This window comes from Hemiscyllium ocellatum, chromosome 32 (genome assembly GCF_020745735.1).
Source record: "Hemiscyllium ocellatum isolate sHemOce1 chromosome 32, sHemOce1.pat.X.cur, whole genome shotgun sequence".
NCBI classification, from domain to species: domain Eukaryota; kingdom Metazoa; phylum Chordata; class Chondrichthyes; order Orectolobiformes; family Hemiscylliidae; genus Hemiscyllium; species Hemiscyllium ocellatum.
This window is the reverse complement of record NC_083432.1, coordinates 37,072,387-37,088,543: the sequence shown is the minus strand read 5'-3', so window position 1 is coordinate 37,088,543 and position 16,157 is coordinate 37,072,387. Positions and strand designations below refer to the sequence as shown.

The 16,157-nt window shown below is 42.0% G+C and overlaps 1 protein-coding gene across 1 annotated transcript in view; it reads right to left on the bottom strand.

The window, feature by feature from the left end:
- The window catches only part of plcl5 (phospholipase C like 5), a 222,898-nt gene that overhangs the window by 50,513 nt on the left and 156,228 nt on the right, over nt 1-16,157 (bottom strand). The window contains exon 4 of the mRNA XM_060848861.1: nt 340-415. Within this exon, the coding sequence (XP_060704844.1) occupies nt 340-415 (76 nt within the window). The remainder of the gene's footprint in view (nt 1-339; nt 416-16,157) is intronic.

The window sequence follows — 16,157 nt, the reverse complement described above, 5'->3', positions numbered from 1 at the left end:
TCTCTCCACAGATGCTGCCAGAACTGATGAGTTTCTCCAGCACTTTAGTGTTTTTATATCTTCAAAGTTATGTTTCTTCCTCACACTGTAATAGGCAAACCTTACAACCTATGATGTTATATAACAGGAATACATATTAGTTCCCTGCATATGCTCACTTTTGAGCAGTGTCTCACTTCTATCACCAGCCCCTATCCTAAAGGCAAGTTTTTTCTGGTTGAGGAACAAGCACAAAACCACTCATTTTCAATTGCACATAAAACAGCTCACTCCAACATTCTCCTCATTAACTGAACACTCAGCATGTAGTGTGCGTGTGCAGTGAAGACGGGCACTTACCAGCCTTCTGAGCCTGTATAATCTTCACATAAACAGCATCAGCAGATTCAATCAGCATCTTGCTGGTCTGAATCATCTGGAAGACAGTAACAAAAGAAGTGAAAAAGAGCAGCCGTGATCACCTCACTAAGCTCCACCCCTGCTTCGGGAAATTTTAAATTGTTTTATCTCTGCAGGTCGAGCTAAAGTCTCGTGTCTCACTTATTGTCTAATCGACGTATATGTCTTGGTGTACATGGTAAACTGTGGGGGGTGGCATTCGTAACAATTGGTTCTGTCCTTCCCCATACTTCCAAAATAAATTACCACACAGCTAGCAGCAGTCACTGAACAGTCAGTGGTGGTTATGTGGTCAGGTTTCTTTCTATCTTCCCTAATCTAGATGTGTTGGAGCTCATGTTGTGGATCCCATCAGGACCTCATTTAAGAGCAGCTAATTCAGAACAGGTTACAAGCTAACCAGGGAGTGAGGGGTGGGCAGGAAGGTGGCAGGAAGGTGGCAGGAAGGTGGCAGGCTGGCTCTCCACTTTATCTTATATACCATTACCTTCATATACCATCGGTAAGGTGGGGTTACATGGTTCAAGTATTAGTCATTAAAATTAGTCAAGCCAATGAGAAAAAAAGGTTTTAAAAATTTCCTAAACGTTTTTTTAATTCACTTGTAGGATGTGAGCATTACTGGCTAGTCAGCATTTATTCCCCATCCCTAATTTCCCTTATGAAGGTGGTGGTGAGCTGCCTTCTTGAACTGCTGCACTCCATGAACTGCAGGTTGACCCACAATGCCCTTAGGGAGGGAACTCAAAGGTTTTGACCCAGCCACAGTGAAGGAACTTCCATAGAACTTGAAATGTCGCAGTGAAATTGGATATTATCAACATCAGCAGGTCGTCATCTGCTACATAATTGTGTAAAATATTGATATTGCTAACTCCATACTGAGACCTAATTTTGAAAAGTCTTGACTGATTCTTTTGCATTAGGACTCATTATTGAAGCAGGCAAAGTGTACTGAAAATTTTGAAATCATAAATCGATTTAATGATATTAGATTTAACCTGCAAACTATTGGCAATTCCAAAGAATTGAAGCTCTTTATTTTTGCATTTTGGCTCACTCATTTAAATCGTGAAACATTGCTAAATGCTGTATTTGTGATGCAGAGATGATCTTAACAATTTTCCTCCTGCATTAATATAAGATTAATAAACATGGAATTCCTTTATAAATTATCATGGTTGCTTTTGCAATGAGATTCTGTGAAACATTTGTGGAGGCCACTAGCTTACAGGGTCAGTTGTATAAACACAACAGGATTGTACCCATGATCTAAGGCAAGGCTTCCTAATGTGTGTGTGTTTGTGTGGACCCGAAGTGATGTTGCAAACTGAAATGTGGCAATTGCAAATAATGAGACAGCAGTGGCCACTACACAGCTCTGTTCCCCCCTCCCCCAACTCACTCAGGTCTTCTCTGTGATATCCCTTCTACTACACCTTCCTGAAAATGCCCAAAGAAGTAGATAAGGTGGTAAAGAAGGTGTATGGCATGCTTGCCTTTATTGGTTGGAGCACTGAGTACAAGAGTCACGATGTCATGTTGTAGCTGTATAAGACTTTGGTTCGGCCACACTTAAGCACATTGTATTCATTCTGGTTGCCACATTACAGGAAGTGTGTGGAGGCTTTGGAGAGAGTGCTGAAATGGTTTACCTGGATTTGAGGATATGAGCTATAAGGAGAGGCTAGAAAAACTAGGGTTGCTTTCTCTAGAGTGGAGCAGCTGAGGGGAGACTTGCTACAATTATGAGATGCATAGATAGGATTATATTTTATTTTGCTCAAAAACTGCATGAATGCATATCAGATTCTGTAAATCCTGTTTTTAGAAACAGAATTAGTCTAAACATTAGGGCACAGACAGCCTCACATAGGGCACCTCATACCTCCAACACATTATCTGAGCTGACATGACACCTATTGTTAAGATTCACTTGAGAATGTAACTTTTTAAAAAAGTTCTGAGATTTACATATGAAAGAACTGAAACCAACATGATTATTCTAAAAAATGAGAGACTTAACAATGAATCCAGCTGTTTCTCAATATATAATTTCAGTTGCATCACATTGTAAATTTTTCCTATAAATTCTGTGGTTTACAATCTTATGCTCCACAACATCTGATGAAGGAGCAGCACTCTCAAAACTAGTGCTTCCAAATAAACCTGTTGGACTGTAACCTGGCGTTGTGTGATTTTTTTTTTAACTTTGTACATGCCAGTCCAACACCAGCACCTCCAAATCATAGGTAGGATTGACGGTCAAAATCTTTCTCCCGGAGTTGAAATGTCTAATATTCAGAGGCATGTGTTTAAGGTGCGGGGGGAAAGTTGAAAGGAGATGTGAGGGCATTTTTGTTTTACACAGACAGTGGTTGGTGTCTGGAATGTGCTGCCAGGGATGGTGGTGGAGGCAGATATGATAGGGCTGTTTAAGGGACTGTTAGATAAGCACATAGCCAAGCAAGGAATGGAGGGATATGGACCAAGGGCAGGTAGAAGGGATCAGTTTAATTTGGTGTCATGTTTAGCACAACATTAGCTAATTTGCCCATTCCTGTGCTGTACTGTTCCACGTTCTATTTACACATTTTCGCAGTTCTCACTGAGGAATCACAACAATTTTCAAGGCACAACTGTGGTCATAAGAGGGAAGCCATTTGAGAAGCATTGTTTTAAAGTCTTAGCTATTCTGGTGCTGGAGATGACAAATAGCACTTGAGAGAGCAATTGACACAAAATATAATACAAATACTTTCATTGCATTTATTTTTAGAGAGACACATTACTAACACAAAATTCCTAACCCAACAACCATGGTTTTAATTTGTTCTGCTTTACAGGGAAGTGAATCCAAAGTTTTTTTATTCACAATCTGCATATGATTAAACACAAGTTATAATTACCAAGCCCAGCTGGAGATTTTATGCTCCACCAGAAGTTCCAATATTTTACTAAAAATGTTATTAATTATGGTATTTTACTCTACAGCACACACTGCAACAGTAGACAAACTGCTATGTAAACCAGCAAAAAACAATCTTACTTTATGTACCGTCTAGAAAAGCTGACAATTTAACATTAATCTTGAAAATAAGTATTAAAAATTTACAATCCATCATACATTAAAATTGAATATTCAAAGCATCTGTTAATCTGGAGGTTCCCTGATCAACACCAAATATAATCAGAATGTTCAAATGCACAGCAATTAGACTGTACGAGCTGAAAGAGTAAATTTCTGCTGTTGGATAAGGGTGCTACAGAGGTGTGCAATAGCAGCTCTGAATAGGTTGATTAGAAAATATCTATAAAGGTGTAAAGCCTTCTCAACCCAGGTGTGGTGACCCACTGATTAAATTCATCATCATTTGGTTTACTCTAATGAGAGAGCAGCTTATTGTCCTTTGTGACTATGGTGACTTCCACTTTAAGGATCTGAAGGGGTTAATCCTGAGGAGAGCATTCAGCACTTCCCAATATGATGAAGTTGCATGGATGCAGGCAAAGAACAAGCTTTGAAGCTCAAAGGATCTAGACCTAACACTAAAGTAGGCAAAAGTGAGGACTACAGATGATGCTGCCTGACCTGCTGTGCTTTTCCAGCACCACTCTGATCCTAACACCAAAGTCTCCATCATTGAAATGAAAGACATTGTCTCAGTAACAACGTAACTCGCACTCAGTTGCTATTACACAATTAATTATATTTTGTTTAAAGCAAGTCAGTTATAAGTGGACTTTGTCCACTACACCAGATCAAGCAGAACCCTACCAGGAAAGAAGATGGTGGCAGCAAACCTATTTGATGGATCTTACATCACAATGATCTGTGGTGAGGATTCTGTCAGAGTGCTGGCACATGGTTTCCATGGTCCCTGCACCTCAGAGATGCTCACACAAGTGCGGCTTTAAGAGGCAATAGAACTGCACTGCCTATCCATGATCCCATACTTTAGAAACAACTTACTAGCTCTGACTTTGGCATCAAACAGTCTTAATATATTAGTGAAGCTTGCTGTTAGTTGATTGATACATAAATGTAGACCCATGGTTCAACCGAAAAATCAAAGTAATGTTACCCCTTCATAAGCTTTACTAGAATGGCATTTGATTTTTCAGCTTTTAAATGCACTGAACAACATTAAGTTAACATTTTGTGTGTTAGGCGCAAACTGAACTTATCACAGGAAATAAAGCCACTATTTCAAATCTGTGTGGTGTTTACTGACATGATAAGTTAATTATTGCCAATTAACTTCTTGACTTTTGAAAATGAACTGTTACAAATGTGGAATCTCAATCCATCAGGTTTTAGTTACTGAACATTTTTCAGATGCAACTCACTGATAAACAGGTTGAGTAGCAATCTGAAAGTCCTTCTGATGCCAGAAGCAGAGGGTCTTGGGTACAGTAATAGTGTCTCTACCTCAGGCCCAGAAGATCCAGGCTCAAATCCCATCTGCCACAAAGGTATTCATAAATGTCTGAACAGGTTAATTAACAATAACTACACCAGTGGCAGATGATCCCTGCTCAGCCATGTAATAAACAGAAAATTGAAGCCTCTATCATCATTTATTCAAAGCTCCAGGGTACAAGTTAAGCACAATGTAGAATTAGAATTCCTACAATGTGTAAACAGGCTTTACAAATCCATGTCGGCCCTCCAAAGAGTATCCCACCCAGAATTGTTCCCCTACACCTATTACTCTACATTTTCCCTGACTAATGCACCTAGCCTACACATCCCTGAATGCTATGGACAATTCACCTGACCTGCACATCTTTGGACTGTGGGGGGAAACTCACACAGACACAGGGAGAATGTGCAAACTCCATACAAGCAGTCACCTGAGGCTGGAATCGAACCAAGGTCCCTGCCATTGCAAGACGGCAGTGCTAACCAGTGAGCTACTGTGCCACCCAACACAAATGTGAGGTTATCTATCTTGGTAGCAAAATAAAAGCAGATTATTATGTGAATGGCAAAAAATTAGGAAAGGAGAAGGTGCAGTGAGATCTTGGTGTCCTTGTACATTAGTCACTAAAAGAAAACATTGCAGGTGTACCAGGCAGTGAAAAAGACAAATAATATGTTGGCTTTCGAGGTGAGAGGATTCAAGTGTGGGGGCAGGAATGACTTGCTACAATTGTACAGGGCTTTGGTGATACCACGCCTGGAGTATGGTATGTAGTTTTGATTTTCTTATCTCAGGAAGGTTGTTTTGGTGATGGAGAGAGTGCAACGAAGGCTTACCAAACCGATCCTTGGGATGACAGGACTGACATATGAAGAGAGACTGGATTTAGTTTAAAAGAATGTGGGTGACCTCATGGAAATCTATAAAATTCTATCGGAACTAGACAGGAAAAATACAGGATGGACATTCTCGATGTTTGGGAAATCCAGAGACAGGGGTTACAGTCTAAGGATATAGGGTCGGCCATTTAGAACTGAGATGAGCAGAAATGTCTTCATCCAGGGAGTGGTGAGCCTGTGGAATTCTTTGTCACAGAAAGCAGTTGAAGCCAAAAAAATTGAATGTTTTCAAGAACCAAGTGAGATGTAGTTCTTAAGACTAAACGGATCAAAGGGTATGAGGTGAAAGTGGGAACAGGGGACTGAGTTGGATGATCAGCCATATTGAATGGCGGAAGAGGTTCAAAGGGCCAAATGGCCTACACCAGCTAATATTCTACAACATGCATGTAACAGCACATGTTCCACATCAGCTCAGACTCTGAGGAGCCAGTTTGCTGGAAGGCTGATGTGGATCAGATTACCAGCTTGGTGGCCCTGACAACTATTCTGGGAAGGGTCAATTCAGAATGTGCCTCCTCGGTCTCTCCATGGCGATCGCAGCGTTGCCACAGTAATTCATACCTCACGTTCCTGCTACATAGAAGCAACACCAAGAGCAATCTCAAAAGCAATTCAAGCAAATATACCTGTCAAATGCAAATTTAAATGGAGTTTATCTTGTCTATCACAGCAATGTATAAAACTGTTTTCAGACAAATTTGTAACACAGCGCACACCACTCCCAAAAATAAATCACCAACACTGGCATACTTGAGTAAAATAAATCTTGTAATTAAAATTAATTAGCAACTATAAACAAGAAATTAGCATTGTTCATTAACAACCCATTCCTAATGGTCTGACAATTATACAAGTGTCATGAAGATGGCAAATGAATTTGCTGACTGCGTTTAAAGCAATGTTTTAAGTTAGCTGAACAGATTGAATCAGAGTAACTATTACCATTAATAAGTCAGCTTCAATAAATCAAAATGATATACTTCTTTAAATGAAAGCCCATAAATTTTCTAGCAGATGCTGGAAACATGAAGTAAAATCAGAAAATGCAGGAAATACTCAGCAATTAGATTAGCATCTGTGAAGATTGGAGAGGAGTTGATAGTGTAATGGCCACTTTAATTTTTTTTAGAATGTGAACTAGAAATGGTGGAAGACACTGCTTTAAACCAAGAGAATTGTACATGAAGGTATATGCAGTTTTAAAAACAGTTTACTGGAATACATACACAACCAAGACAGAAATTGCTGGAAGAGCTCAGCAGGTCTGGCAGCAGCTGCGGAGAGAAATCAGAGTTAACGCTTCCGGTCCAGTGACCCTCCCTCAGAACTGTTTCTGCTTTTGTTACTGATTTACAGCATCCACAGTTCTTCTGGTTTTTACTGGAATATGTTGTGTGTTTTATCTGCAATGTCACCTTGTTGAAACAGTGAGAGAGCATTCCAGACAGAATGGCACCACTTACGCAAGCTCAGGACAATTCTGCCCAAAGACAGCCTCTCGATTGGCTTTTCAATCAGGGCCAACTTCTGTGGGTTCAGGAGGAGCTCAACATAGTAACAACCACTTGATTGGTTCCTGTAGCCACAGTCATGGCATGGACTATACAGCAGAAACATCAGGAGACAGTTGAGGACTGCAGATGCTGGAGTACCAGAGTTGAAAAATGTGGTGCTGGAAAAACACAGCAGGCCAGGCAGCATCCGAGGAGCAGGGGAATCGATGTTTCAGGCATAAGCCTGCTCCTCGGATGCTGCCTGGCCTGCTGTGTTTTTCCAGCACCACATTTTTCAACAGCAGAAACATCAGGCCTGCAATGGGAAAGCATACAACTCCCTCTTTACTTGTGTAAAGTTGAGTAAGGAAAATTCTAAGTAGCCTGCTACTTTGCTTCACCTTTCTCTATAAGATGTTCTCCCTTCAAACCCCCCCATCAAAAGGAAAACAGAGAAAATGGCCTTCAGAGCCACTGAAACTCAACTCGTGAAAGAAATGCAATATCCACAACCTCACATCACAAGCAAATAACTGGAAGGTCATACAGTCATAGAGATGTACAGCATGGAAACAGACCCTTCGGTCCAACTCATCCATGCCAAGCAGATATCCCAACCCAATTTAGTCCCACCTGCCAGCACGCAGCCCATATCCTTCCAAACCCTTCCTATTCATATAACCATCCAAATGCCTCTTAAATGTTTCAATTGTACCAGCCTCCACCAATTCTTCTGCAGCTCATTCCATACACGTACCACCCTCTGCGTGAAAACGTTGCCCCTTAGGTCTCTTTTATATCTTTTTCCTCTCACCCTACATCTACGCATTCTAGTTCTGGACTCCCCGACCCCAGGGAAAAGTTTTGTCTATTTATCCTATCCATGCCCCTCATAATTTTGTAAACCTCTATAAGGTCACCCCTCAGCCTCCGAAGCTCCAGGGAATACAGCCCCAGCCTGTTCAGCCTCTCCCTACAGCTCAAATCCTCCAACCCTGGCAACATCCTTGTAAATCATTTCTGAACCCTTTTAAGTTTCACAACATCTTTCCGATAGGAAGGAGACCAGAATTGCATGCAATATTCCGACAGTGGCCTAACCATATCCTGTACAGCCGCAACATGACCTCCCAACTCCTGTACTCAATACTCTAACCGATAAAGAAAAGCATACCAAACGCCTTCTTCACTATCCTGCGACTCCACTTTCAAGGAGCTATGAACCTGCACTCCAAGGTCTCTTTGTTCAGCAACACTCCCTAGGACCTTACCATTAAGTGTATAAGTCCTGCTAAGATTTGCTTTCCCAAAATGCAGCACAGGAAGGTGTCAAAAGAAAGTGAGAAGAAGATAACTAACCGAGGTCTGTGATCCAGACTTGTGCCAGAACTGTACTTCTTTTCTTCCCCACCCACAAAATCAATACCTTGCCTCTTTGTGTGTCTCTCTGAATGTACATGGGAGTTTAAGTTACATAGTTATAGATTAGCAATTCAACTTGTCTGATTTTTATGATGTGGAGGTACTTCGAGTAAAAAATGAGGTCTGCAGATGCTGGAGATCACAGCTGCAAATGTGTTGCTGGTCAAAGCACAGCAGGTTAGGCAGCATCTCAGGAATAGAGAATTCGACGTTTCGAGCATAAGCCGAAGGGCTTATGCTCGAAACGTCGAATTCTCTATTCCTGAGATGCTGCCTAACCTGCTGTGCTTTGACCAGCAACACATTTGCAGATGTGGAGGTACTCCTTTGTCAGGTAACTAGCTACCAAAAGCTTGTACTTCCAAATAAATCTGTTGGACTATAACCTGGTGTTGTGTGATTTTTAACTTTGTCTAATTTATGTCATTGGTTGAAAAGAGATTGATGCCAATAAATAGTTATTTTCTTGTTAATGGATAAAGGACTGGTATACATATTCTTTTAAACTGAATTAGACAGTTAGGCAGAATTAGGCAATTTGATGCTTTAATCAAATTTTACATTTGTGAGCAGCGACGACAGGAGACTTAATTGAAGGAAATACATGTGAGTGGTGTTAAACGGTGTCCCGAGGAAAACCGAAGGAAATTTGCAGCCACAAACCCTCTCTCTCACTGTTCCTTGAGGCATTTTGTGACCAGAATGGGAAGTGCTGTTTCTCCTGGCACTCAGGCTGTGAATGTAGAGATGGAACAGATTCCGAAATCTACATGTTACCATCCATTCAGTGGCCAAGTGTAACCCTGTACTAATGGTTCAGCAAGCATGAAAACCATGACAATGCCTCCTGACACTCACGTGTGTAGGCTTCCAGCCATCTCCTCAGAAGCTCAGGTATATGGCAGAAGACAGCTATGGGCTGGTTGTTCTTGCTACATCACAAGACATGGAGCTTCAAGTACTTCTCAGGGTCAAGTGCACAGACACAAGAGCCAGTTCAGCTCCTAAAGGCTTGTGGGGGAACACAACCTGCTGTGCAAGGACACATCATATAAACTTGGTTTGTATTCCTCGAGTTTAACAGATTAAAAGATGATCTGATCAAAGTTTTTACGACAGTGATAGGAGTTCATAGGACAGGTATAAGGAAACCAATTTTTCCAACGTGGGAATCTAGGCATAACCTTAGGATTACAGAAAATCAGGAAGCACCTTTCCTCCCACGGAGAGTAATGAAAACCTGCAGCTTGCTCCCTCGTAAACATGTGAATGCTGTTGTAGCCAGTTCTTCAGCAATAACACATTGAACATTCAGAGATTCAGGGTCAAGTGTCTGCACTGCAAATAAACAATCATCAAAAAGAAGCCAAGTTTCATATCCCACGGACTAATGTGATCTTTATTTGAACTTATAAACTTTATAATTTATAAAATAAAGACGAGTTGGAGATGAAGTGATTCAAACAGACACGGACACATTGAAGTGACTTAATTAATACATCAACGAAAATACAGATGATGCAACGAGACCACACAATGGTATTTGTTTGTCCAGATTTATGTGATGATTGTGACCATCAAACTTCTGTGGTCAAGCTGTGATCAGTATTTAAAACTGATGGATGTGACTCTATTACCCCTGTGCCTGGCACCTGTATGAATTGGAAACCAATACCAAAACTACCACAGAAAATAAAGCTCATTCGCTGATCCAATGATACGAAGAAACCCAGAATATTCCCCATCAAAACACTTTTCTACGTTAATGGTATACTCACAAAAGCAGAAAGCAGGACTGAAACAAGACGCTGGATTAGTGGTGCTGGAAGAGCACAGCAGTTCAGGCAGCATCCGAGGAGCAGTAAAATCGACGTTTCGGGCAAAAGCCCTTCATCAGGAATAAAGGCAGAGAGCCTGAAGGGTGGAGAGATGAGTGGAGGAGGGTGGGGATGGGGAGAAAGTAGCATAGAGTACAATAGGTGAGTGGGGGAGGGGATGAAGGTGAGCTTCAAGGCAGAGGAAATGACCTGGGAGTTGCAGTGGGAGAGGGACTCCCTGAGATTCTTGTAGAGAGAGGAGGAAAACAAGATGCTACAATCAAAAAAGGCAGAAGGGTGTTGCATTGATCATTGTCATTGGGGGGGGGGATTTCATTATACTGTAAGAAACTTGTTTCAAGATAACGGAGCTGTGTGCAAGGATAACCACTGGCAGGGTTGATGGGAACACAGCTCCCCGTGTGAACTGTGCTGTTTCATTGCACAGCTCCCAGAAAGGGAGCTTTCAGACTGCTAGATGACATTATAATATTCGATCTCTAGTATTATTCTCCGTACATTCAGTTGGTTGTCAAACTGCTAATCAGTCAACTATGTATATAATGTCACAATGATCTAAGTATACAACACATAGTTTAAGTGAGGTTCAGATCTCAAATTAATGCACATAGATGTTAATAAACTTTTAAATATCTGTCTCAACATTAACATGACTCTATGAATATGTTCTGTGAGATAACATATAGAAAACTACAAACCACATCAATCATTAGGATGAATTCTGTTCAAAATTGAGGACAGTAAAAGGGATGAAAATGTGTTGCTGGAAAAGCGCAGCAGGTCAGGCAGCATCCAAGGAACAGGAGATTCGACGTTTCGGGCATAGTCCCTTCTTCAGGAATGAGACAGTAAAAGGGAACTGAGTTTGCAGATGTTGATTGAAATTTTATATTCTTTATTACCATTCAAAGAATATTGCATTCTACTGAGTTCTGAGGCTTAGCTGTTGCTCCCCATCCAATGGGTTTATGTCTGACTCTGGAAGTGATGCATGAGAGGGAGGTGCACCTTCAGCCACCTCTGTGGACTCTATAGGAAGGATATAATTGCACTGGAGGGAATGCAGAGGAGATTCACCAGGATGTTGCCTGGGTCGGAGCACATCAGCCATGAAGAGAAGCTGATTGGCTCAAGTTCTTCCCAGCAGAGAAGGCAGGGAGGTCTTTAAAATTGTGATGGCAAGGACAGAATGGACAGGAAGCAACTGTTTCCCTTAGATGAAGAGTCAAGAACAAAGGAGCATAATTTTAATGTGCAAGACAGGATGCTTAAAGGGGATTTAAGGAAATTTCTTCTCATCCAGAGGGTGGTGCGAATCTGGAGTGCACTGCCTGGGAGCGCAGTCGAGGTGGGAGACCTCACAACCTTTAAAAAGTACTTGAAATAGCAGAACATTCAAGGCTACAGGCCAAATGGGGGACTAGTGTAAATAAATCAGCAAAGTTTCACTGGACTGCAGGCTATCTTCTGTGTGGTAAGACTCTGACTAAGACTTGATAAGTGGTGCAGCAATGTTGTAGGTCTGCTAGCTTTTGAACCAAAGTGCCCTCAATACATTTTCTTCCTTCTCTCCTGCCCACTACATCTCAATGTATTCCATGGCTCTGTGGCTGGAGTGGAGGAAGCCTGCATGGCAGTGTAGGCCTTTGGCCCTGAAAGTTTGGTCAGGAAACGCTGGGCTGTCTGTGTCAGGCTGGGCCAGTCATACCCAGTATCTTCGTGCAAGAGGCAATGAGCCCTTGGCCAGAACACCCAAGGGTCAGTTGGGGGCAGGCAGGGTGGAGGGGGAGCGCCTGGCTACTTCTGCAGAATCCTGACTTCTGAGAGGTCAGTGTTTGCAGCTTGGTACCTCCAAGCCGCACCCTGTCCCCTTGTGAGGAAGGACCATTTGGTGCTCACCAGGCTGCCCGTCCCTCTGTTGCCATCCTTTAGTCCTCAGGAGCAATGGCTGGGTTGATGGAGTGCAGGTATGTTTGCCTCTCCAGCAGTGCCAGAGGGCACTGTACCTGGCTATCCATAGCAGATATTAACCTGTGCATAGAGACAGCCTGACAATTGCCTGATTCGCTGCACTGCTAAAATTTCAGAGCAATGAGGGTCATTGTGTCCCAAACAGCTGTCTGATGCTGCTGTTCCTCCCTGTGCACGTGGACAATGTCCTTGTTTGCAGGGAACCACAGAGTTCTCTCCTGTCTGAAGCTGAGCAGCTTCTATGTTGACACTGGACTACAAGCATTACACATGCATTTAGCTGTGACTATACATTAGACTGAATCTTACGTATTTATGGCTAACTTTGAGTTGAGCTGCATTTGTTGGAGAAGGATTCTCACCACAAGGCACAGAGTTCTTGTTGTACATGACTCATTCACTGAAATAGCCTTCCATGATTGACTTCTTTGTTACTATGTGTCTGAGATCTTCTAACATTGTAAATAGTTAGCAGTGTTGATAAAGTTCAATACATCTGTCTCAAAAAGAACGCTGTGGTATACATTACATTGTCTAATCTACAGACAATATCATTCAGACAGCATTGCTTCACACAAGAAACCATATGAATTAATGTTGCCAATTAGCTAATATCACCAAGATATTGATATGCCAGACTGGGAGAAGGAAATGCAGACATGTGGAATATCCGCAAATAATTTGCAAAACTTGTCTATTTAATTGACTTAGATCTTTCCAGCTGCATACGTCACAGACCCTCTCAGGAGTTGCATCCTTAACAAACTAAATATACCAAGCATATAAATGGCAGCCAATTGCTTATGTTATGAAGAGGATGAAAATAACTTGGAGGAAGTGATTCATGGCAGGTCATATTAGATGTGACCTCAAGACGTCAACTGTAGATCTAGCAGTTCTTTTGGTTTCAGGCCAGAATTCAACTCTGTCTGTAGCTGAAAACTGCAAATACCAAAATTCTCCAGACCATCTGTGCATGTCTCTTTCACAAATGCCCTCTTGCTCCTAAGTCCCTTTGCATCCTTCATCTCAATTTTCTTCCTTCTGATAAAGTGATAGTGCATATAATGGGATTGATCTCAATTCCAATAGCTCTCTAATACTTCATCTTACACTTCACACTTCATATGAGAAACCAGATAGTGAGATGTTGGTGAAACACACAGGATAAGGTGGAAAGCTATCTTTAGATACTGCCCGAAAGGGACAATTTTAACTTATTTCACCAGCCAGGAACCTGATGGAATTAGATGCAATGCTATTTTTATATCCTGCCTGATTTAACTCTCTATTAATGTAAAAGTAATTGGCAGAGTATGAAATGAGTGTTGCCACTCTGCAAAGGTTTCCCTGAGTATCAACAGGCTATGGCTGTGGTATGTAAAGGAAGACCCACTCATTTGGCTCATGTTTGTGAAGAGTTTAGATCTTTTAGAATGCTACTACCTTTTTAATATTTGCTGCTCACTGCAGACAAACATTGGCAAATTCAAAAAATGCTGTCCTTTGAGACATGTGTAAAGGTTTTCAATACAGGGACCAGGTTGGACTCCTGTTTATTTTCTGGGATGCGTTCATATGCAAAATTCGCAAATGACTTAGGAGAGGGCAATTTGAGTGATATTTCTGGGATCTTCCATGATACACTTCTTTGTTGCTATTTTCACATTGTACCTATTTTCACCCTCTTTACAATATGTTTATTCATCTTCCAGTCAGACGTTCAGTCTATTTACGTCGCCTTTTATGAAGAATGACAAATCCATGGAAGGACTGTGATAGCAAACAACTCCCCTGGTCAGCTATGCCAATTATTTCCACGTGTTGGTCCCTTTGGCTTCCAGTGCCTTGCATTTATCATTCTAATTGGCTATCACATCTCTCGTTCCACATGCCCCAAACAAAGTTCTATATGTGGGCACTGACTGAATATCCTCTGCAAATCCATGTACATTATCCTAATGGTGAGCTCTCACCCAGCACTTACGTTACCTTTCCAAATGATTCTAATAATTGAACAAGACATGGCCTGTGTTAAATTTATGTTGGTATTATGTCTTTTACCCCTATAGCTCTTTAGATGAGCATTGTTAGCACAACACTCTGGAGCTTTCTTGTCATTACAAATGTTGTTTACAGGGGAACCTCGATTATCTGAACGAGATGGGTGGGCACTACTTCGTTCAGATAATCGATTATTCAGTTAATCGATTAAATACCTTTCCTCTGGGGCATGGAGTTTTAAAGTCTGCTACCTGTTCAGGAGACTGCAGCGGAACAAAGTGTGCGAGACTCCGCCCCCAACACCACCTCCCAAATCCCGTCCAACAGCACCCCCCCGCCCCCAGCACAAAGTGTGCGAGACTCTGCCCCCAACACCGCCTCCCAAACCCCGTCCAACAGCACCCCCCTCCCCAACACAAAGCGTGCGAGATTCCGCCCCCAACGCCGCCTCCCAAACCCTGTCCAACAGCAGCACCCTGGCCCCCAACACCACCTACCAAGCCATCCAACACTGCCCACTGCCCCCATCCAACACCGCTCCCCGCCCATCTCTCAAACCCCATCCAACATCGCTCCACTTGCCCCAGCACAAAGCACGTGAGACCCTGCCCCCCCAACACCACCCACGCTCCCATCCAACACCGCCCTCCCGCCCACCTCTCAAACCCCGTCCAACACCGCCCCCCCCCCCACACACAAAGTGCATGAGCCTTCAACCCCGCCCCCACAACCTAGCATAAAGTCATAGTTCTGCAAGTGTTAATGATGGAAACTGCATTAAGCTTCACTCATTCTGAAAATCTCACAAGAACATGGGTACAGAAAGACAGACCAGCTTAGGATCTTGTAGAGTGAAGACCTCTACCTAAGATCTCATCATAGTCTTAGTAGCAATATCTATCTTATTAATGTAATGTGTATCTACTTGCTGTCACGCAATACAATACTTAAAACAGGAGCCTCTTCTCATTGCAACTCGCTAGTGGCCTTCTTCTCCAACTCTACTCCAAGGAGTAGAGATAGCTCCTGTGAACTATCCTAACCACAAGGTGGTAGGAGTTGGCATTATAAAACATACAAGAAAGCTTGTGAAAGCTTTGCTTTCTCTGGTTGAAAACCTGACAGGTTCATAAGCAGAAGAGAATACCTGCCAATTCAGTCCTGCCAAATGCTTGGGAACCATGACTTTCTGACAGAATAGATGTGGGGGGTGTTATGCATAAAGATGCTAGACTGATCGTTACTTACTATCCACAGATTTTGGAGAGAAGTCAGATTTTAATCACTTGTTTATCACTGTATTTCTTTTTAAAAAAAAACAATTCATTCAACTGTGATTTTTTTCCAAAGACACCAAAGAGATGACACCACAATAAGGAATGTCAAAATATTGTTCAGTGATTAAGGAACACAGTGAAAAGCACAAGAGTGAACAGAAAGCCTGAAAGAATGGGTATGCATGCATGATGCTACTAACATGTCACATCAACACTTTGACAGCCACAATTTTTGATAAAAATAGAAAGTGCTTCAATCAGCTATAACTACAACAGAGACAAATACTTTCATACCAGGCTGACTGTGAAGTGGCTGCTTTGAAAGTTCTAGCATAATATGCAGCAGCTTTGGAACAGGTCCAGTGTGGAACCAGTAACTGTACAGAGTGGTCCAGTATGAGAACACTAACTGCAGTGTGGTCCA